At 40.3% G+C, this 23,709-nt stretch overlaps 2 protein-coding genes across 3 annotated transcripts; one reads left to right on the top strand and one right to left on the bottom strand.

Annotated features, from left to right (window-relative positions):
* Nucleotides 1-3,252: 3,252 nt before the first annotated feature.
* On the top strand, nt 3,253-12,324 carry gyg1a (glycogenin 1a). Of its 2 annotated transcripts, none has more exons than XM_072457872.1 (7): nt 3,253-3,406; nt 6,289-6,424; nt 7,043-7,217; nt 7,542-7,704; nt 8,167-8,293; nt 8,845-9,070; nt 11,448-12,324. In XM_072457872.1, the coding sequence occupies exons 1-7, from the start codon at nt 3,268-3,270 to the stop codon at nt 11,622-11,624; spliced, it is 1,143 nt and encodes a 380-aa protein (XP_072313973.1). In that variant the 5' UTR covers nt 3,253-3,267; the 3' UTR covers nt 11,625-12,324. The 2 variants fall into 2 exon arrangements, with proteins under 2 accessions (XP_072313973.1, XP_072313972.1); XM_072457871.1 differs by having other exon boundaries at nt 11,439-12,323.
* A 116-nt stretch (nt 12,325-12,440) lies between these two features.
* hltf (helicase-like transcription factor) lies at nt 12,441-23,134 on the bottom strand. The gene is made up of 24 exons (XM_072457949.1): nt 22,923-23,134; nt 22,560-22,726; nt 22,247-22,404; nt 22,085-22,152; nt 21,929-22,000; nt 21,253-21,444; nt 20,439-20,513; nt 20,237-20,366; nt 20,119-20,161; nt 19,450-19,514; nt 19,331-19,378; nt 19,147-19,257; nt 18,828-18,919; nt 17,985-18,128; nt 17,777-17,909; nt 17,230-17,365; nt 16,365-16,544; nt 16,181-16,296; nt 15,174-15,355; nt 14,958-15,074; nt 14,491-14,603; nt 13,696-13,876; nt 13,537-13,617; nt 12,441-13,114 (listed from the first exon to the last, which is right to left on the bottom strand). The coding sequence occupies exons 1-24, from the start codon at nt 23,118-23,120 to the stop codon at nt 12,968-12,970; spliced, it is 2,949 nt and encodes a 982-aa protein (XP_072314050.1). The 5' UTR covers nt 23,121-23,134; the 3' UTR covers nt 12,441-12,967.
* Between the last annotated feature and the right edge of the window lie 575 nt (nt 23,135-23,709).

Below are 23,709 nucleotides of genomic sequence, written 5' to 3' on the forward strand. Positions count from 1 at the left end.
CCGTGTGTAACTGGTGCAAACATAGTTAAGTCATATGTGTGTGTTTCATATGTTCAAAAAATATGGTTTTGATCAATTAGTGTCTAGTTTTTCCAAGAGTTTTTCATTTTGCAAAGGAGCTGAGGTGTTTTGCTAATTGGGTTTGTGGTTGTGCTAATTGTGTGTAGGGTTTTGCTAAATAAAACAAAACAATTCAATCGTAAAAAAACTGTATATTCATGTGCAATACTGTGACATGTCAATCATCCTGGTGCAATATTTTCTCTCCATATGACAGCTGTAAATAAGAGTGTTATTTTTATTAAGAGTATAAGAGGTATTTTAAATTATTATTATACTTTTGTGCCTAATCTGTTTCTGTACCTAATCTGTGTTGCAACTGTGGAATTTCCCCATTATGGGACAAATAAAGGTTATCTTTTCTTTTGCATTTCACCCTGCAATTAAAAACAAACTGTTGCCTTGTTTGAGCGCAGTTCAATCCTGATGCTGACTTGATTTGGTCCTTTTTTTAGTCTTGTCTTAGTCCTGGTCTAGTCCAGTAGCACACCTCGGCAACAATAGTAAACACACTTCTAGTAATTCAAGCTGGGTAAAAATGGTAAAAGTTGCAGTTATAGTACATGGTTGTGGTAGATAAGTATGACTGAAGTAGTAAAAGACCTCGGTTATCAACATCCACAGCTATACTTGCAATAATACTGTCCGTTGTGAGCACTGAAGGAAGCTAAACAGAATAACACGTGTAACTATTTCAACTTTTTTGAAATGTTACTCACACACGAACCAGCAAATTGTACTTTTTTACTTCTCTAATGAGACACAAAATGAACTGCAAAAACAAAGGAGCTTACATGCAGCAGCAGAGCCAGAGGGGCTGAGAGGCTCACAGGGTCCACTGCGGTTTCCTCATGCTTTAGTTGTGGAAGTGCAAAGGAGAAAGTCATTGAATCCTTTATCACTAATTCTTACGTATCCCACAAGCCACCTGCTCCTCCTCTTCCGTCCACCTTTGCATAAATTCAAACAGACGATACTGACCAGCGCCTCGAATAAACTCAAGCAAATCACCACGAATGCGTTTTTATATATCCCACCTCATCGTTGGATCAGGCCGTGGTTCTTCTCCGGTGCCTTCCATCTTTTGCGCAATTGTCCAGAGAGTCTCCCTCCTTCTTGCTGTGTCACCCAGTAGGTCTGATTTCACCCAGTGGCTCCGGTTACGCGCTCCTCCACAGAGCCCGGGTCTGGGACAGGTGCGCGGGCGGCTGCAGCGCCGGAGGTGAGGCCGGAGCGCTGACCCGGGATCAGCTGCAAAAAGAACAAAGACTTTCTCATAAGCCTCCTCAATAATTCACTGGATTTCGGCAACTCACGTGCGCCAACAACCGTGCAGCAATGGAAGTGGAAAGTGCCGTATTTTTCGGACTATAAGTCGCACCGGAGTATAAGTCGCCAAAAAATGCATAATAGAGAAGAAGAAAACATGTATTAGTCGCACTGGAGTGTGAAATGCGGTTGCAAGTGTGAAAATAACAAAAAATATCACATATAAGTCGCTCCGGAGTATAAGTATATAAGTATAAATATAAGTATAAGTCGCTATGGCTCTGGCTATAAGCTTTGTGTGCATCACATCGGCTGCAAGCTTTGTTTGTAACTATGTACATGTGCACATTGTCCCTGTCAAATAAATAAATAAAAATGAAAAAATGTGCGACTTATAGTCAAGAAAATACAGTATAAACAGGTGAAGTTATGAACAAAAGTTGCATAATTGGAGTTATTTGAAGGTAGGTTTGTCATAGGCCTAAATGGAGAAGCCAGAAAGAGTAAGCGTAGATAAGTACAGGCCGGAATAAGTAAGTGATGACAGATGTTAAGAAAAAAATAATAGCCTATAGTACATGTAGTAGAGTAAAGACTAGCAGTAGTAATAGTAGGAGAAATGTACAGTATAGGAGTTGTAGTAATCAACTTAAAACATGGGCCTAAATTGTTCAGAAACTGTATATAACCTTTCGCAACATTTGTTAGACGCAGTGAATGCAGTTGTAGTATAAAGATTTGTCCACCCAGAGGCACTGCTGCATCAGAGATTGTATTGCTATTTGGATTAGTAGATTTTTTTCAAAGGTACAACACAAACCTGGTATTTAACTCAGAGCACAACTGTACTTACTGTAGAGGACGTTTTAAGGCAACAAGACTATGCAAGTGCACATGGACTAAAGCACGAAGAGAACAGTAGAACAACTATATTTTAGATACAGAAAAAGAGAGTTACATCTCAGAGGGACTCGATAACATCAGCTGTCCAGGGACGACACAGGGAAATTAGCACTTGAGAACCTGGTACAATGCATCTTTCCTGATAAGGTTCATGTATATTGTGCACTGAACCTGTCTCAAATACATAACTTAACTTAACACCACAACCAATTTGTTTTATTATGAGAATTCTCTTTGTACAGTCATTTTACAATTTTACTAGCTATTTATTTTATTTACTGGCTATAGGTATACTATGTCTTTATGTTAAGGTGAGACACTGCAGGTGAATGGGGAAAAAATCTTAAATTTAAAGACATCAATTTGAGACTTCTCCTGTAGTTTACTCACATAAATGTAAGTTTTTCATCATGTAATGTTTTCATATAGAAATAGGCACTTTATGTGTACAAATGGTCAAAATGGCACTTATTGTGAGGTACAAGTTTGGAAGGTTTGGTGTGTGTAGGTGCAACAACCAAGAGCTATATGGTAGTATAGTTACAGTGTCCCATAGAAATAAATAAAATAATAAAAAACAAATTTGGAGCAGATTAGACAATGTTGTTTCCACATGAACGTTTCTGTTGAGAGAGCATATTGACAAAATAATAATAATAAAATAAGATAAAATTAGATTTGCCTGTAGCGTCTTACTTAATTTTATTTTCACAGTTTGTCTAGTTGATAAAAAAAAACACATTTTTAGCAATTTTTTAAAATTTTTACTTTGCTGTTTTCTTAACCCTAAAGTCAAACGTAAACAACAAAGAGACGCCTTGTTGTTGCTGCATTTATAGAACCACTTAAAAATAAACTAAGCCTCATTAATCCTAATCCAACAACTCCACACAGACATCACACCGATCACACACAAACAAACCCACCCTTTCACCACATTGTCTATTCTCATGTTTTATATATTTATATCGCACCCAAAATAAAATAATCAAGGGGGCGTGTCGACTAGCCCCGGCTGCCCACGTGACCCGGAAAATGCTGTGCTTAAATCCTGTGTTGAATTGCTCGCAGCTGCTGAGCTTGTGCCCTTCGCAGTGCAAGCCCCCGCGCATCATCAGGACCAGGACCCCCGCAGCTCGGCTAGACGTCCCGCACCTCCGCAGCACCATGGCCGGTATGTAAAACGCTTAACCCGGGGGTCGGTGCCGTTGCGCGGAGGCTGCGTCTGGGCCGACGTCGGAGGGGGGGAGCGCCTTCTCCTTCCTTTAGTGATATTTGGACCGATATTGTGTCGCAGTGAAATTAACGCGTGGAAATGTGCGTGTCGTGGCCCGCGTGGCCGGTGCGCGTTTTTACACCGTGTGAGGAGTTTAAAGTGCCGCATTAACGTGGTGATGGGAGATATTGCGGCGGGTTTGGACCGTAGTGAAGTTGACGGCGTGCAGCGTTGGGCTATCCGATTAAGCGTTTCAAAGTTAAATACAATGTGCAAGAGCTGATTTTTAAAAACAGTTCTGGGTTTAAATGCGTGTTTTTGTTTGTTCTAAATTAGTTTCTTTCTTCAGTGACCGTTGAGTTCAGATTGGGAATGTTCAATGCCGTTGATTGGGATCAATGTGTCCCATTTTGTGACGTCTGTGTGACATGTGCGTTCACGAGCCAACTCCATTATCAACCCCTGCACGTCCAAAGTGAACCGAATAACCAACAGTTTATGGTTATTTTACTGTGGTTTAAGCGCTGAATAAACATAAGACAAAAATACTGAATATAAATTTAGGCCTATCTTTATTTTCGTATTTTTTTTCCATTAATGTTCATTGTTTTTAAATTTTATTCAATTTGTAAGGACAATAAAACTGTCTTCTGATACTTAATCTGTAAAATAGTCATTGGCCTGTATTCAATGTGCGCAATTTGTAGTAACACGGTACTATTTCACAATCCCCATGGTTGCACTCTTCTGTGTCTTGCATAATTCTTACATAATTCACCATAAACTGTATTGACTGGTCCTCTTCCATCAAATACTGTAGAAGAGCACGTCTTGTACCCTGGAAATCTAAGGTCGATCATTTCTACACGCGCTTTTATTTTCTCAGATCCTCACTAACTTCCTGCGCGCTCGCGGGAGAATTGCGCAAACTTGGCGCAGTGGCTGTACAGTGCGGACGTGCGCCAGCAAGTGCTTGGCCTTCCAAGTTTTTGTTTTTTTTCCTCCATCCGCGATTAAACTAACTCTGTTTGTCTGTCTCTGCGGGGAACAATTAAAGCGCGTTAAAAAAACAAACAAAAGGAATTTAAAACGTGTTGATGCCTGCGTCAGTTCCCACGCTCACCCTTTTAATCGTGTCCATATCCAACTGTTGCTTGCATTAATTATAATTTACGGTAATCTGCTTTTTATAGACTTCTCAGCCTAATTAAGTGTTTCCATTATTGCACCAGTTTTAATTTATTTGGATAATTTGCTAGGAAGTTACTGCAAAAGTGTGTTTTTTCAGTCTAAAGGTTTGACTAACTTTAGTGCTGTCAAATGGTAACTAGTTGTTGCTCTTGTTGCCTCACACTGGCCCTTATCTGACCCCGATAGATAACTTTTGTCTTAAATGACCTTTCCTTTGCACACTAGTTTATTCATTATATGTGGTTTTCTTTTGTTTGTCTCAGTGTCTAATTGTGGTTGTGGCTTTTCAGTTCACACAGACTGATATAAAAGTCTCAAACTTAGTTGCAAGAAGCTGTTTAATATGAATCATACGCTTACTGAATGTCTCTCCCTGCTCGTGATGTAGTTTCAAGCTAAAGGCTATGGTCGTCTTGTCAATTAAAATAAATGTAGGCTTGTAGCTTTAGGTAATTTAGTTAAAGTGAATGTGTTCTCACTTGGAGCGAGGCCTGGCGTGTTTACAGATGTTGCTTGCATTATTCCAGAAATATCATGATAAACAATAGTATTAAACTACCTTTTTGTTATGCCACACACTGTAACACACAAATCAAAGTTAAACGTATCCCTAGAGCATAAAACTTAAGCTCTAGAGTATGGACAAAACACATGTTCATTTGGATTCAACGATTACAAAATGGTGACATTTATAGACTCATCATGGAGCCAAGGGGAATGTGATCCCTGTGGTGCTGGGCCAGGATCCCCCCCGTGTGGCCCACTGCGGCACCTCAAATGACTTCAGGGCTTTTGAGGACTATATCAAAATGCCTAACCCCGTCAAAATAAGTTTGTTAAAACCTAATGCAGGTGACCTAACGCGCTCTAAATTTTGAACAGTGAGTGGCCAAAACGTGAGTCAATGTTGAGTTGTGACGTTTTCTCCTGGTAAGAGCTCAAAACACAACAAATGTTAGAGAGCAGCTACAATCTAATGATCTAAACGTGTACAACTCCAGCTCAATATTTGGTTCTTATCCGACGTCTAAATGAAAAGTAAACAGTTGTAGAAGGATGAGATAATCCAGAACACTGAAGCTACGCTCGCATTGATCACTGATGCAGACTTTGTACACATCTGCGCTGATTACCTTTCATTCCCTCAGCTGTTTTGAGTCAGAGGAAATTGTTGTGCAGCAGTTGAAGTGTCCTCTTATCTCTCCTCACAAACTCTGCAGCTGAAGCAACAAACTACTTTCAATTTCCATTTCGCAGAATAAAGTTTAATTTAAGCAAAACGACTACAGGGACACAAATTAGGCAAAGTATCTCCCTTTTGTCAATCGTGCAGCCCAAATTCTGCCACTCAGTCGGAATGTTGAGCTTTTCTTTTTTAATTTCATAATAAAGGATGTCAATCGAATGCTTAAAATTTCCTCTACAAAGGACAATATTCCGTCTTGTAGTTTAGAGTTGTACAAATGTGCAAGGTTTGTCGTTCTTAATTCTCCTGGATGTGTTTTTAAAATGTGCAGTTTGAACAGAATAACATTGATCTTATCACAATTGTCAGAAACATTGCGGTTGGATGCGTTTCACAAATTGTTCATTTCGATTCCATTTCCTCCAATAATATGGCATGTTTTCTGTTTTTTTTCTTTGTCCAGAAGAAGCATTTGTGACGCTGGCGACCAGTGACTGTTACGCCAAGGGAGCCATGGTTCTCGGACAGTCTCTGAGGAACCACCTCACGACCAGGAAGCTCGTGGCACTCGTAGGAGCCCATGTCACGGAGTGCTGCATGTAAGAGGTTAACTTGTGTACTGAGGTGTGAAGAGCTGAAACTAATGCGTTTAAGTGGCTACATAAAAGTAAGAAGGTCATACTTGACTAGTGTTTGAATTATTCACGATTTACAGCACGATCAAACAACTTTGAAATCCTTCCTGTCTTGGTCACACCCTGACAGTTTGACATGAACTCTTCTGAATGAGTTGACGTGAGCTAAAAAGCGCTTTAATTTTAGGGTTCCTTTGAGTACGGATTTACATGAAATTACATGTAAAATAAAACTAATATTGTGACATGCATAATTAACCAAATAATCTTGACATTCCTAATTCATAAAGTACTATTTCTTTAGCCATTTAAATCAACCCCTAACCCATTTAAATGTACTTACAGTAACTTAAAACGTACAGAAATGAGACTACTGCGTCTTTTTTTTTTTTTTTTTTTTTTTTTTTTCTTCAGTAATCCTGAATTACAAAAAGCAATTTCACTTCTCGTATGTCACATTGTTGTAATTCAAGAAGCTGAACTTGGTGGAGGGATGAATTCGACTTGACTGGCTGATCGACCCGCCTGTTCCTCGTGACGTCGTCTTATTCTCACGTTTTACCCATGTCTTGTGTCTCGCAGCAAGGCGATGAAGTCCATTTTCGACGAGGTGCTCGTGGTGGACGTGATGGACTCTGGGGACTCTGCAAACCTGGCCCTGATGAAGCGTCCCGACCTGGGGGTGACGTTTACAAAGCTGCACTGCTGGACGCTCACGCAGTACAGCAAGTGTGTGTTCATGGACGCCGACACCATGGTGAGTGAAACAAACACGCACTTTACATCAACACACTTGACATCAGCGTAACGTCTCTATCGACTGATGCGTGTATTTACCAGCAGTGATCTAGCTGTTTATCAGGTTTTTGTTCACCTTTTCATAATGTTTTTGCTAATGTATCTCTGGAGAATTCGACATCTTATTCACCGTAGTCGTTAGATCCGTTTAGTTGCCTTAATAAAAAGAACTCCAGCTTGCAGCCACCACTGGAGAACAGGGAATAACTAGCAATACTTGACAGTTGGCGGTACTCGAACGTCGTCGATGAAGTAGTTCTGTCTGAAATGTCCTTGTGTCCAGGTGCTGTCAAACATCGACGAGCTCTTTGAGAGGGAGGAGCTGTCCGCCGCCCCGGACCCAGGCTGGCCCGACTGTTTCAACTCGGGAGTGTTTGTCTTCAGACCGTCCAACGAAACGCACGAGAAACTGCTCTCCTTCAGTTCGGAAAATGGCAGCTTTGACGGTAAAAAACGAAATTTTAAGCCGGTTTGAATGAGTAAATCCTTAGGAGTTCAGTACAGCGCTCTTATCTGCTTTTTGGGGAGGGACACGGAATAAACGTACAAATAGAATTGCATTTCCTCCAGAGAGTCGCTTTTGTCAGCACTCAAAAGTGTTGGAGAAAAGTTGGCGATCACAAGAAACAAGTGAGGAATAAAAGTAGAGACGGATGTTTTTTAGATTCCTCTATAAATGAAGATCATGCCGCTTAAGATTACGTTAAAGAGCGGCTTTTATTTAACATTTTAGTCTTTACTGATATTGAATCGGGTTTAACACTTATTTCGGTTCATTGTTGAAAATGACATTATTTCAACATTCACATTTCAGTCTATTGCTTTCATCTGACATTTAAAACTCATGACAAATCTGAGCCTTAAAGTTTTATATTAAGTTTAGGTGGTTTTGATTTTGTTTGTTACAGGTGGTGACCAAGGCATCCTGAACAGTTATTTCAACACCTGGGCGACGGCGGACATTTCCAAACACCTCCCGTTCATCTACAACCTCAGCAGCATCGCCATTTACTCGTATCTACCAGCATTTAAACAGTGAGTGGCCCGACTGGCGCCCGTCCAGTCCCGCACAATGCGCCGGGGTTTCCTTTCATTTCTGTTTTCGGTTCAAATTCTCGCCTCTATTTATATGTAAATAAAGCCAGCGCAAAACAGCAAGGCCTCAATCGAGACGCAGACGCGGAAGCGGAAGCAGAAGCGGCTTGTGGAATGTTTTTTGTGTTATCTTGGCGCCTTTCAAAATGCTCTGCTGTCCTGGGATTATTTTATAAACTTTTGCCAATCCTAGTCTTATTTTGATCGTCGTATTTGTTAATTTTACTATACAGACTCTTGCGTTTTTCAGACACATTAGTGAGCTCTGTGGAGAAACTAGATTTGCCTAGTTCTGTTCCTTTTTTTTGGCTCATCCCTGTTCACGTGCTGCTCCTCGTTCTCCCACGTGATTAAATTATACTAACCTTTTTGGAGATTGGAAAAGTACATTAATGCATCTTTTAGCATATAAAAACTGGGATTATGTTCATTGTGGTGTCAAAAGGTGGTACTGGATTGGGAGTTTCAGTCGTGCACTCTTTGCGTCGCAGGTACGGCCATAATGCCAAAGTAGTGCACTTCCTGGGCCAGGTGAAGCCGTGGAGCTACTCGTACGACATCCAGAAGGGCGAGGTCAGAGGGCATTCTGTGTCGCAACAGCCGGGACACTTGCACCCGGATTATCTGCTCCTCTGGTGGCAGCTCTACGCCAAGTCTGTGGCCCCGCGCCTCCAGACGGCCTTCGGGGACAAGCCATTCTACAGCGGCTTTGTCCAGGTAATTCACACTCTTTAAACTCTGTTACTGGCGGGTTTCAGATGCGTAATCAAAGCGCGCCCACTTTGAAGCCCACTGTGATTCCAGAAGTAATGTCTCAATTTTCAAAACTAATGCCGCTTTCATGTATCAGATGACTCGTAAATGCCACTTTTCGATTGGAAGTTGCACATGTGGAAATGTCAACAAATAGAATGGATTGAAAGATGATATGATCCAAATCTGAAGTCAAAGATGCAGAAACAGCAAACGAAATCTCCCATTGTTACTGCCTGACGTGCACATGAGAGCGGCACAATGTCCATGCTGCAATTCCTTTCAAGCCAGTGTATGAAATTGTTTTACTAAATCAAAAGCTTTACATAACTTTACAGTTTATGAAGTTTCAGAACTTGTTTGTAAATTAAATTGTGCATCTTGTGCTCATTAATTACCACATACAGTACCTGATTAGCCTCTTCAAAATCTACACTTATCATTTTAAAGCTATCAGGGGGGGAAATTTATTTGCAATATGGCGTCAAATAAAAACCGTAGGATACTAAATGTTGAGTGTATGCGACTGTGAAAGTGTGGATTTGGCCCTGAGGCGATGTCTGACGTGTCCGAGCAGGTTTTACAACATAATCATGCCAACAAGTGTAATCTCCGTTAAATCTGTGGAAACGTTTGTCTATAAACTCTATGTTCCATCATGCAATTCTCGCCGCTACAAAGAGGTGATTTTAGGAAGTAGACGTAAGCAGCAATTTGACTTCTAAACTGCATGTTTCCTGAACCATCCTTTTACTTGACTTTATACACGCCTGCTCGTCTTAAAAGCTCATTCTAACATGCCAGCTCCTTAAGTGATGTCTAAATGAATGGACTTAACCATGCATAAGTAACGCACAGCCATGTTTCCCAGAACCACTTCACAGGCTGCAGGAAGTTGGCAAGCCAAAGTTACACAAGCAGTCGCGTAACTTTGACTGCTTCGAATCAAGTGGAGCCAAGTCTCCGCCGTTGTCTGACTTTGTCATGTTTTAAATTTAAGGTCTCACACTTGTTGGTGCTCTGCAATGAGACCGCTCCACCAGTAATGTAGAGGACACTTCTATTTATTTACACTCCGGAGCGCTCTACTCGCTCATTTCCTGACAAATTCCCAGTGTTTATTTGCTGTTAAGGATCTTGTATTCAGACGTAGGCATGGCTTGGCTTTAAGTGCCGTCATTTGACCTTTTGCTGTAAAATGACTGACTTGCAGTAGGAATTCTCATCTAATTATAATTGGACAGTAACTCCCTGATGGAAAATGCTTATTTCCAGTCTGGGCCGGGTCTAGATCCCTAAATATTTACCCCTGAACTGAAACGACCGTGGTCGATGTTTAAGCGTCATCACTAGACGTTTAGCTTTGTAAGAATTCCTCTTGACATTCTTGAAGGCTATTTATTCCAACTACTTAAGCGCATAAACATCAGTTTATCTGCATGTCATTTCATTTGCAATGAAAAGGAAACTAAAATGAATGTAGTAAGTGGCAAATGTGATTGTCTGTGTCGAGGTCAAACTGTTGCGCACCCTTCACAAATATCTCCTTGTTGCCATAAACGACTTGACATAAGGCTTTCGTCTAAACCTACTCTTGTCCGGTTGCGCTATAGGTTAACTTGGCTCTTATCATTAAGTGTTGCAAAAGTGCACTTTGTTTCCTCCCTGTGTCTTTGTCTGAGATACACAAAGCTCAGATTCCACAGTGAGGAATCGCCACTGAGGCTGAACATCAGAAAACAGTCCTTATAAAGTATCAGCTACGGGGCAAGAAAAGTAGTTTGTAGAGCTGTGAACAAGCGCCTGGATCAGTGCTCAAGTATGCAAAAAGGCTGGAACACTTAACGAGGCCTCTGCCAAGTCAACGAGCTTATCGTCAAGGAGTGGAGGATGCGGACCAAAATTAGTTTCTCCAGTATTTTTATGACCATCGTGGCAGTCCAGCAAAGTGCAAACACGGGTCTATAAATGTCCTGGTTGTGGTCAAAGGATCACTCGCAAACATGCATGAATCAAATCACGTAAACACGGTTGAAGTCAATATATTCATTCAATTTAAGTTATCTTTTTAATTTTGAGACCTGAGTCCCCATATAATAAACTGAAGAGGCTCAGATCTAGTCATTAAGCTTTACAAAAATCAATATAATTTTACAATGAACAAATGTAAAGCAATAGTATAATATAAAAATGTTTTTTTTTTTTTAAATTACTAAATGATTTAAATTAAAGAGAATGAATTAAAACAAATTAAACTATCCAATTTATCACTCCTCGCTAAACCTTTTTACCCTGTATTTGACCATTTATTCACTGTTCATGTCTCTCTTAGCACGGGGAGCACGAGGAGCACACGGAGCATGCGGGCGCGGCACACCAGGCAGCTCTCGCCGCCCCCGAACCCCCAAAGGTTTCGTCTGAGGAGAGGAAGAAGCGCTGGGAGGCCGGCCAAATCGACTACCTGGGGGAAGACTCCTTTGCCAACATCGAACGCAAACTAGACTCCTTTTTAAAGTAGAAGCCAGCATTTAACACGGACAGAGAAGCTCTCCCCGGGGATTCGACCCACAACCCTTCTGCCGATCACAGGCTGCCGTCCAAATAAATCATGGCATTAAACAAACTACTGCAATGAAGTGTGTGTTTTGAAGTATTTAGAAAGTCTTTTTCCGATGAGGCTAAATTATAAGGTTCTTGCATTTAAACCGAAATGCCAACAATCAAGATGGCGGCAATGTGCAATACTAGTTATAATTAAAATCTTTACAAATCCTTAGTCTTCCTAATGTTGCCTAAAAGTGGCTAAATGGAAATGATCTCTTGACAATCGCATTTACTTCACTCATTTTAAACCACCACTTCTTTGACACATGTTTTGGCTTCATTTTCAATACTATGTTTGGGCAGTTTGGCTTTATACTTTTCATTTTTGTATCATGTGGGTTAAACCTCCTCGTTTGCGTGTTAATGTTACTAGCATTGCCTCACTCTAGTTTAAATGCCTGCCTTACCCACTGCTGTTTACAACACGTTCAAATGGCTACAATAGTGGCTGAAATAGTGGTCAAATGTTGTTCCTCACAAGTGTTAGACGAGCTTCTTAAACGACCCAAAGCGTTTAAATGAACACTCCCAGACCGAGACTGTCCCGACAAAACAAATATTACTTGAAGTATAAGGAATTAATTTATGGTCTATACTGCTGTAAAACGTCCCTGAACTACAAATAAAAAAAACTTGAAAAAATTACGTGTGTTACCATTTATTGATAAATAATGACAAGTATAAATTCATCTGAATGTTACTGGTCCTTGCTCAGACTACAATGAAGGCACTTTCATACTGTTTGTGAAAGTTAAATGAGCTGAGGTTTGCTTTTCACTACTTTGACCACAAAACTTTCTAAATTATACAATAGTTGCAAGAGCTCAGTAATTCTCAAAGTGCAGTACTGAGTTCAAAGTTCTGATTTAGGACTAGAATAAAACACAACTTTCCTGAATCCAATCAGTCCTGTTTCAATACTAGTTGAGGCCTTGTTTAGTCTTAATACCATTTCCTATAGTTAATTTTGTTGGGTACTTGAACATTGAGAATCACTGTCAACCAGAACTGTTTAAACATTACAGTATTGTGTAAAACCACAAAGTGTCAGTGAAGTTCCAATGGATTCTTTACATTGACGCATACAATACAAAGCTTGGTCCCGGGACAAAATATTTTAAGATAACTTTGAACTTTACACTAAATCTAAATAGATTTGTGAAACATTTCAACATAAAGACTGAACATGAACAAAATCACAACTTAAGAACAGAAGATGTGCAAATGTCTGTTCAAAACCACAACTGTAAATTTGAATCAGATCGTAATCTCCATCAGAGTTTTAATGTCATCGAGTCGGGAGGATTTCTTGCCGCTGGCAGCTCCGAACGCTTTCTCCACCAGATCTTGCTTTTTCTTCTGGATTTTCACCATGTTTTCCTCCACAGAATCCTTCACAATGAACTAGAAACAAAAGGACAATTTTAGAAAACTAGCAGTGACGGACCTGTGACTTTAAATGTGCTGATTGTACGATACAAATGTAAATACTACTTTTAACACGTGTACAAAGATGTGAATGAATAAGGAGCATAACACTTTATTATAGTTTTATTATAGATAGGGATGTAACTACTAAAATCTTGTGATATCGTATCGACAAATGCAGTTTTATTGCAGAAACGGCTAAAGAAACAACATAAACCATTATCGTTTGTTCCATTTCAGCGCCAAACTTATGCAGAAATAACTTAGGGACGTTCATATTCCAGAGAAAAAGTAGCATATCCTACAATTCTGTTTAGCTGCAGTTCTGACGGGCCATTTTATGCATTTGCTGTAGTAGAAATTTCCCAAGAGACGGAACAGTTTTCCCCATGACTGACCTTGGTAACAACAACATTCTTTTTCTGGCCCAAACGGTGACAGCGGTCGATGCACTGCTCCTCGGTCGCGGGGTTCCAGGCCTAGCGATTAGAATAAAATAAACCTTCAGCGCTTAAAGATACAAAACTAAATCGAAATTACAATAAAACGGTGCTTACTGGGTCCATCATGAAGACGTGGGAGGCTGCGGTGAGGTTGAGGCCGACTCCTCCGGCCTTCAGCGACAGGAGCATGATGGAGGGGCCGTCCAAGGAGTCGCTCTGGAACTCCTGAATGACCTGCGCTCTCTTCTTCTGCGTCATCGTCCCGTCGAGACGCACGAAACTGAAGCCTTCCTCTCTAAGAAAGCACAGGTTTAGGGATGATCACAAGAGCTGCACCACTTTGAACACACGTCAAACTGCGATTCTGTTTGCAGTGTGAATGGGTATGTTTTACGATTATTGTGCGATTTGACAAGAAATTACTGTTATTGATGCCATGGCCAAACAACAGTAAAAGTTTCGATTCACTTCCCTTTACATTGTCTAAAATATCAGGGGTTCTCAAACTGTTGGGGCTGCAAAATGATTACATGGGGTCCCCAGAGGTCATCAGAGAAAATGTTAAAATGTATACAATAGTCTTAAACAACACATTTCAAATGCAGTGGCAAATGTTATTCAATGTTTTGTTATTATTTGCTGTGTATCAAATATTGGAAGCGAGGCTACTTTGCAGGTTTTGGAGGTAGTCTCCTTTTTTGGGGGGGTCGCGAATGCCAACAGTTTTATTTTGAGGGTAAAAATGTCGAGAACCATTGTACTAAATCACAATTCTTCCAGTTTGTTTGTAGTCTGCCTCTAGTTTTATGGAACCTAACTTCTAAATGAAAGATGTCTTTTGCATGCGTGCGTTTACTTTTCTAACATTCAAAGTATATATTTTGACTAAAATCAAGATTTCCCAAATACCCGAGTGGAGTTTCCAGGACGGTGAGGAAGCGAGTGAACTGAGAAACGATCAGACACTTAATGCTCCGGTCCTCCAGCCTCAGCCGGAGCAGATTCGCCATCAGAGCCTGCACCTGCACAGCCGACACAAAAACAATTCACACTGAGCTAGATCGAGATTAGGCCGACAGGATTAACAAAATATACCACTAAATACATGTTTCCAAACTTAAAAGGCGCACCGTGTAACTCCTCGTACACTGAAATACCAAACATACTGTACATTACATGGGCTATTAGCATCACCTGCTTATCTCTATGGAAGTAAAGCATCTCCACTGACCCTCCACCAGAAAAGTTACTTAGCAGGTCTAAACTCTGAGCTTTTTGAGAGGATCATCCACAGTTTGTCTTGCCGTTTATAGTATGGACATTGAGAGAATAATATACGTGGCATTGCTGAAGCCATAAGTACTCCTCCAGTTCACCTTTGAGCTGCTCCTCCATTGCTTCGTACCGGCGTCGGCGTCCTCCTCCTCGGCCGGGACCTCCACCAGTTCATTTGGCCTGATCTCGCTGCGACACAGAGGACAGCGTGCCCTCTGCTGCATCCACAATGTAAGAGAGTTTTTGTTACGTGAAAGTCTGGCAGCGAAGCACTCCGATCCAAATATATGAGCGACTGTTGAGAGACGCCGTCCTACCTCCTCGGTGCTGATGACTTTGGCGATGCAGGGCCGGCAGTAGACGTGCGCGCAGGGAGTGATGACGGGGAAGCGGACCGACTCCAGACACACGGAGCACTCCTCGTCAGAGCCGCTGGCCAACACCATGCGGAGTTTCTCTATCAGGCGCTCTCGCAGCTCGGCGGGAGTGGCACTTGAGTCTGAAACACATGCAAACGTGAACTTCTGAGACGGTTTTGAACGTTTAACCGCGTCACACTCATCGAGCGCACACCCGAACTTGTGTTTTGTTTCATTTGCCCTGAGCGGCTTGGCATTTTTGACGATATCTGCTGCTTTATTTACATTATACTACTTCGGAAATGCTTTAAAACAGTATCTTAAAAAAGCTACAAAATAAAAGTGTCACATTGTAAACTATTTATAAGAAATTCATAAACACGTTATTTGTTTATGCACTTATAATGCATTAACTGGCATTTGTAGACAGCTTATAATACCTTACAAATGTTCAACAACAAAAAAAGTGTGTTATGAAAACCAGGTACAAAATGTATATCAGCATGTGTATAAAACCATTTTCAATAATCAAGTCATAAATAAATGCTAGTAAAGGCCTTATACGTGCATTAAGTAATAACTAGTGCTTCTTAACACTTTATAAATACTTAACAAAGGGACTCTTTAAAGCATTACCACTACTTTTAACTTTGGCTCCAACAGATGCAGTTCTAGCGCCCTCTGTAGGCATTTTGTATGAACACATTTACTGTCGACTTCAGACAAAAGAACATACATTTTATTTTGTACATGAAAAACATTACCTATACTACGGTGTTCTAAATAATTTAAAAAGCACAAATAATCAATAATATCGGACATAAAAGAGTCTGAAAAGAAGGTAATTGTTAGTTTATAATGTAGATTAAATTGTGTTATGTTTTTTTTTGCCTTTGTAGTGACCATGGCGATCGTAAAATCTCATAACACTCAAATGAACATTGTGAAACGTCCCCATGTTTTACCTGGATCTGAGCTGGTCTTAGTGGGCAGATCCGGGTGGCAGCAGTGCTGTCGCAGTCTCATGAGAATTGCCAAAACATGGGCGTAATTCTTCAAGACGGATCCCTCGGCAACATATCTGAACGCAAACAGAACCCGATTATAAACCGACTCTGACCGGTGTGTGCTGGTGACTCACGGCCGCACCGTCTGATGGCACTTTTGCCCTCGTTGTTGGCCAGTTCGTACTCCGTTCTCTCCTCGGGGCCGAGCTCCACCTGCTCCACAAACACTGCCTTCTCGGGGAGCACCACCAGAGGGCGCCCGTTCACTTCACTGGTCTTTGTGCGCCTCAGTGTGATGCACTTCACCAGAGTTTGGAGGTTCCTAAACACAGCAGACACATTACTGCATACAATCTGAAGCCAAGTACAACTCCCCCTCCTTTAGGTTTACCTTTTTCTTTTTTGGTGCCGCTTTAATGTTTTAATTTGTGCCCAACCCTTTCTCGACAGTGTTGTTTTTTTTATTTAAGTTCTCTATACATAAGGCTGGATTGGCCTGGAAGACCACTGCTTTAATTTTGAGTTGGTGTCCATCAACCATCAAAACAAAGGTCTTATTTGTGATGTAATATCTGGGGTTTGTGGTTCGTTTTACCCCCAAAATGATCTGCATTTCAAGAGCATCCTCAACTCGCTTTAGAATACATGTTTGAACACCTGGAGAAAACAGCCTTTTCTTCACAACGCGTTCAACTTTTCTACTGTTTATGGACAAATATTGCTTTGAGAGTGTAAGAGTTATTTCTAAGTTATCCGTTTTTATTATGATACTTCTGTGCCTAATCTGTGTGGGACAAATACAGGTTATCTTATGTGCGTTTCCTTTCTTAATCGTCTATAACTGTATTTTCTGTCTTCTTTTAATCCACACTGTTTTTGCTTTGTATTTATTTTTGATGTTATGTTATGTTGTTATCATATACCATTAGAAAACCCTCTCACACCACGGTCTTGTAAAAAATAGACTTTGAAATAGTATATTATCACAGATTTATCACGGAGCTTACTGCAGCCCGGTGCGGTCGCCTTGCGTGGCCGGCCTCTGGATGACTCGGGTCCACCACTCTTTTACGTCAAACGGCTTCAGTCGCAGAAAAGCCAGAAGTGTCCACAGATCCTTCACGCTGTTCTGGATGGGGGTCCCTGCGTTTGAGGGGACAAGAACAGTCCATCAAAGATCTGCAGAGTCATATTCGTTGTTCGTCGGCCTAAAAAGCAAACGTTTGGGCAAAACAGCGGGCAAATCTTTAAATGATGGTGATTTTTTTATATATAGGGATGTCAAGATGAATCATGATTATTTAGGTTACGTAAAATCGAAATGAAAACTACTTTTTATCTGACACATAAACTTTATCAATCACAAAGTTTGATGTTTATAAGGAGGAATGATCATGTAAATAGACAATGTGAATGGTGTTGTTGAATAACTGGACAATCTGATACCGTGACATTCCCAGTAGTGGACTATATTGACAAAAATTAAGTATCCTGATGATAAAAAGAATCGGAATATTTTTGAAACCGCTCAGAAATGTGGCTGTAAATTGAAACCTGAGAGAATCCAGCGCCGCGAGGCATTGAGCTCCAGTGTGGCTTTGCTCATCTGTGTGTTCGGGTTGCGGATGAAATGCCCCTCGTCCAAGACCACCCTGAGCCAGTTTATTTTGTGGAGGGGACTTTTATTCTGAAAGAGATTGTTATTTTTAGGTTATTCATTTTTTTTCCTCCTAAATGATCACAACGGTTATTTGAAACTCACCCCAAAGTCGGCGGAGAGCACGTTGTAGGTGGTGATGACGACGTCCTGAGATGAGAGAAACGCCTGGCTCCGGTTCCTCTCGGGGCCGTAGTACAAATACACGTTCAGCTTCACGTTAGCGCTCACGTGCTGCTCAAACTGGTCCTGCAAGAAACACAAAGGCCAAGAGTTATGTCTGAATTATTATTATAAAATATTTACGCTTTTGAAATCATTTTAAATGATTTTAGGGGGGAAACATTCACTATATCATATGTTTGAATATTGTAAAATGATAGATTACTAATCGTTATTCGTCATGTGGCTCAGAGTGCAAAATATTGTGATTTTATTTTTAATACATCATTTTTTATCGGCGCTCCACAGTGACCACCCACCACAAGAGAAAAAACATTTATATTAAAAGTTTGAGCGCTTGCATGGGACTACCGTATTTTCCACACTATAAGCGCCACTTAAAAGCCTTTAATTTTCTCAAAAAACCACAGTGCGCCTTATAATCCAGTGCGCCTTATATATGGATTAATTCTGGTTGTTCTTACTGACCTCGAAGCAATTTTGTGTGGAACACGTTTTGTTTCGCTTAATGCGCCTTATAATCCAAATCCAGTGCGCCTTATAGTGCGAAAATACGTAATAAGCTAATGTGATAACTTTAAAATCTGTCTCTGAAACTGTAAACTTAATTTTTTTTAATTTTGTATAAGTTTTAAGTGATAGTTACCTGTTGTGTCAATATGTTTGAAAAGTCTGTGTTAAAAATTAATGGAAATGTTCTGTTCGTTATTATTTTAATGTTGTGGGAAAAAGTGTCTGATACTTGTGTCTTGAACTTTGTCCTACCAGCCAGTTACTGAGCACAGAGAGCGGGCAAATGATGAGCGTCGCTGTGGCTGAAGGATCCTCTGGGCTTTCAGGGATGACCGACTCTCCAACTGCACAGAAGAATAAAACACCACATAATGCATTCATAATATAGCTTTATTTTACATTACATTCTTTACAAACAACACAGTTAACATAGGGCTAGCCACAGTAAAAACTCTAATTGGCTTCACAAGATGTCATTAGTTTTCAGCTAAATTAAATAAAGCAATTGTAGATCATATGTTTTCTATTTAAGTTGCATAGTGTACCTTTAAATACAAATGAAATAACTTACTCAGTGAAGCAGGCGTATTTTTCTCACTTTTCTTCTTCTTTTGGCTCGTGTTTGAGCTGGAACCACTCAGAGCAGCAGCAAAGTCGAAATCCTCCAGCAGCGCCACGCTATCTGTGTCAATTAAATGTGTTTTAGTTTTTGGTTTGAAGAAATCCTACATTTTAAAGATGAGGATAATGAATACCTTTACTGTTTTTTCGCTTTGGTGCTTTTTTCTTTCCCTTTCCAGTTTCTGAAATAAAAAAAATACAAATTTGAAGACCGTTTCAAGTTGAACGTTGTACATAGTAGACATTTTCTTACTTTTATTTGTGTCGACGACGACTTCAGGGGGGTCTTCGGCACAGATCACCTCCTCTGCTTGGGGCCTAAGTCACAGGCAAAACATCACAAAACACTTACCAACATTTACATAAATTTGCCTGAGCCTATTTTATATTTTATGTATGGCAGGCAGAAACTGAAAATAATCAGATAACAAAAGAACATTTTAACCAAGACAGCATCATTGGGTTCTGGTCTGCACTAGAGAGGAATGTACCGTATTTTCCGCACTATAAAGCGCACTTAAAAGCCTTCAATTTTCTCAAAAGACGCAGTGTGCCTAATAATCGAGTGCGCTTTATATATGGATTAATTTTGGTTGTGCTCAATGACCTCGGAACGATTTTGCGTGGTTTAGTTTTGCTTAATGCAAAACCTTATAGTCCGGTGCGCCTTAAATATGAAAAGTGATCGAAAATAAACCATTCATTGACAGTGCGCCTTATAGTACAGAAAATACGGTACATTCCTCAGTATATCAAGATTCCTCAGTATATCAAGAGCGAATGCCAATAATAAAGAAAGTAGAGCTATTTTGTGTTGAAAATGTAATTCTTCTATCTGTTAGAAGTGTTGCAAAAGACCCTTCAAAACACTGCAGCGTTTGTGGACGCAGAAGCAACACTGCACGAGGTGAAGTGCACTTACACGTCTGACGCGATAGGATCACCCGCGGCAACAATGACGACGTCTGCAAAGATAAACACAAATAGTATCAATACTTTTTATGAGAGAAATCCACACATTTGACGTTTGATCCAAGTACCTTCGGCTTTGGAGACGGTCGACTGGAGCTGTGGGGGTTTTGTGGGGGTCTTTGTGGGGGTCTTTGTGGGGGTCTTTGTGGGGGTCTTTGTGGGGGTCTTTGTGGGGGTCTTATTAGGTGAAGACTTCTCCTGTCGACATGAACACTTACCGTCAGTCACACAAATGTTCAAACAGATCAGTTTAGTGATGATCACACTTACAGTTTTCTCGACAGGCAGAGGTTTTCCTTGTTGGAAGTTGGTGAGAATCAGAGCGATAGTTGTGAGCGTTTTGCCCTGAGAAAACACAGCAACAAGATGTAACATATAACCACCACAGACTGTTAGTAGAAGCAGCCACGGTAACGATAATGTGTGTATTAACTCGTAATAATAACATTCACTTTCTCAGCTCAAATTGTGATGTATTGATAACATATTGTCCAATGAATCTATTTTTATTGTAAAATGATTTTCAACGCCCTTTAGTGTTTCTGTCACACTCCAATTCTTCTACTGTATTTTATGGAAACGTCTGTCTTTATTATGTGAAAAGTACAATACATAATACAAATACATGTTTTTGCCCAGGCCAGTCCCAAGTGTCGGTGCATTACAATACTAACATCCACCAATCAAATTATTGGGTTCTAGCTGACGTTTTTGTCAAAATGTCCTATATTCTGTATATACTACTTACTGAATACTTTCTCAGAATCAGACAAGGTTTAAACTTGTCTTGGTGATTCGGTGGAACATAAAACAATGAACAATGATTACCCAATCTATGCAAGTCAAAAAGAAAAACTATTTAAATCTGCTATAGGATAAAAATAAAAAAAAGTCTTAATATGTAGACTTTATCAGAATCTTGAGGGGTTTGGTGCATTGTTTTGTTGATAAATGAGCAAAAACCCACTTCCCGGTCCCATTGTGCTTCGCGAGTGGTCAGAACTTTGAAGCTCAATATCCCAGAAACACCCAGAACAGAGATGTAACCCTAAAATGTGACGGCAGGCAGGTGTGTCCGTCTTACCAGTCCCATGTCGTCGGCCAGGATGCCCCCGCGCACCAGCTCCGGGACCTCTTTGGAGGAGAAGCAGGTCAGGCTGTTATAGTACAGGTCGCCTCTTTTCTCCCAAAACGGAGGAAGACCAGACTTGTTTTCCCGCGCACACATCCAGGACAGGGCCTGCTTCTGATGGGGCAGGAGCGGAGTGGACACGGCCTGCAGAAAGAAACATCAAATACGGCTATGGATTTAGAAAGACACAAAACTGCAAAAAAATTATATCTACTCAAGTTAAAATAGCTTGAATTCAAATCATCATGTTGGACTTTCAACTAGTTTAAGTATATTTGACTGACAGGTTTAATTTTACATTATTTTTATTATGTTATCATCTGACTTGAAGCTAAATATACTGTATTGCTTCAAAAATCATGTCAGAATTAAATGATGAACAACAACAAAAGATAAAGAAACAAATAAACCTTTTACATTTTTAAATCTAATTGCAGTGCATATTACAGCAGGCATAACATTTAGCTTGCATTAAAAATTACAATTATTTTAACGTGTCGAGGTAGGACACAGAGGGAAAATGCTGTTTTATAATCATATTTTTATAATATTTTGAATGTTGGTTGTTAATGAAGTAATGCAAACTAATCCATATAGTGTTGCGCTGTACTTTTTTCAAAATACCCACATCTGCAGCTTCTCTCTCTCCATCTTTACATTCCATCAGTCCATCGAACAAGTTATCAAATGCGTTTTTCAGCTGCAAGAAAATACAAGTATCGTTAAAGTGCGTGTGAAGACTTTGGAATACAATTTACATTAAAAATAAAGAAAAGAACGCGACCTCTTCAGCTGTCAGTGGCACAGTCTTAGGCAGTTTTCCTCTTTTTGTGTAGGTTTCATTAGAACCACCTTCACATAATCAAACAATTACACAAACAACTGCCACAAACATCATTATTCATGCATTAACTTTGCCATGAACTGGTTTGAAAGTCATATTTACCTCCGCCTTTCGAACCAGACGCCGAGCTCAGACTGGCCTCGAGTTTAAATCCACGACGGGCCAACGCTTTCGTCACATTTTCTTTGTTTTCCTCTCGGCCCCAAAAAGACATAACGACAGGCATCGAGAAAGAGTTGTTTGTTCCCGAGTACACGACTCTGAGAAAGCAAAAAGAAGAGAAATTGATGCATTAATCAATTATTTTAAACAGCAATTCTTAAAAGTCTGTACTGTTGATGGTCAGAGAATACATATAAATCAGACAAAATAATGAGACTCAATAAAAACTAAAATACAGACAGACATGGCTCACCCTTCTACTTTGGCCAGGTTGCCGTCCATGACTTGGGCCATCGCGGCGGCCAGCTCCTTCTTGATGTGTCCCACCTGCTGGCCGTACACGTTGGCGACCATCACCGCGTTCCGGTCGTACGGATTCTGAGGCTGTCTCACCAGGCCCACCATCTCTCCCCGGTTCACCTGAAAAAAAGACAAATAAATCACGTAAATAGTGAGAAGAAACACTAGGATTTCGCAATTGTCACACGCAGCGAAGGAAAATGCACTATTCATTCACACACGGTTTCCACTGCGGCGATGTCGTCCGCATCCTAGCAACGTCACACTGTAAACTGAAACACTGTCATGCAAGATTAGCAGTTATGACGTGACTCACCACTCCTGTGTAGTACCTCAGCCCGACCACGGTGCCTTTGATCTGCCCGAAGAGCACGCTGCCGTCGGCGTCGGGCTCCTCGGCGGCCGCGGCTCTGATGGCCTGGGACAGCGTCGTGGCGTCTAGGTCGTGGCGGTCCGTGAACAGGTCGATGTCGTCAAAGTCCCTGTTCCAACTGTAGCCCCACCTGCGAAACATGGCGCCTGCACAGAAAGCGATAAATATGTTTACAATGCAGTTTGGACAAATGACAATAACAGTTTTACACATTAATACAGCTTTAAAAAAAGAAAAAAAAGGATAAAATTAAACTGATTGCACAGATGACATTTTATGCTTGTGGTATTGTCCTATAAATATAAATAAATTACATAAATAAATGACAAAAATCTGTAATCAGTGCTTTTTGATCAACAAGTGTCATTTATATTCAAAAAACTGTGTTAAACAAAATTATTAAAATATGTATTACTTAGTTTTAGTACAACTCTGTCACTGTCACTCACACAAATATGAACAGATTTCATATTTACCTTGTTACAAATATTTCCGTTCATGTTAGACTATTTGCTTCATTAAATAATAGTTTAAATAGTAATCTATAGTGGAAGAAAGAAAGTCATCTATTTATATTCCCCTTCTCATTTTGGATTACTTTTATAGGATTATGATAATACAAGAGGCTGCAAAAGTATAATTTGTCATGCTAATGTGTCGTTAAGGTTGATTTTAGACGATGTAAAGGGGGAAATAAAACATGTTTGGAAGTCTTTTCTTCCCCCTAGTT

The sequence above is a fragment of the Eucyclogobius newberryi genome, unplaced genomic scaffold (assembly GCF_026437365.1).
Source record: "Eucyclogobius newberryi isolate DKJ021-1_F unplaced genomic scaffold, fEucNew1.0.hap1 SCAF_21, whole genome shotgun sequence".
Classification (NCBI taxonomy): domain Eukaryota; kingdom Metazoa; phylum Chordata; class Actinopteri; order Gobiiformes; family Gobiidae; genus Eucyclogobius; species Eucyclogobius newberryi.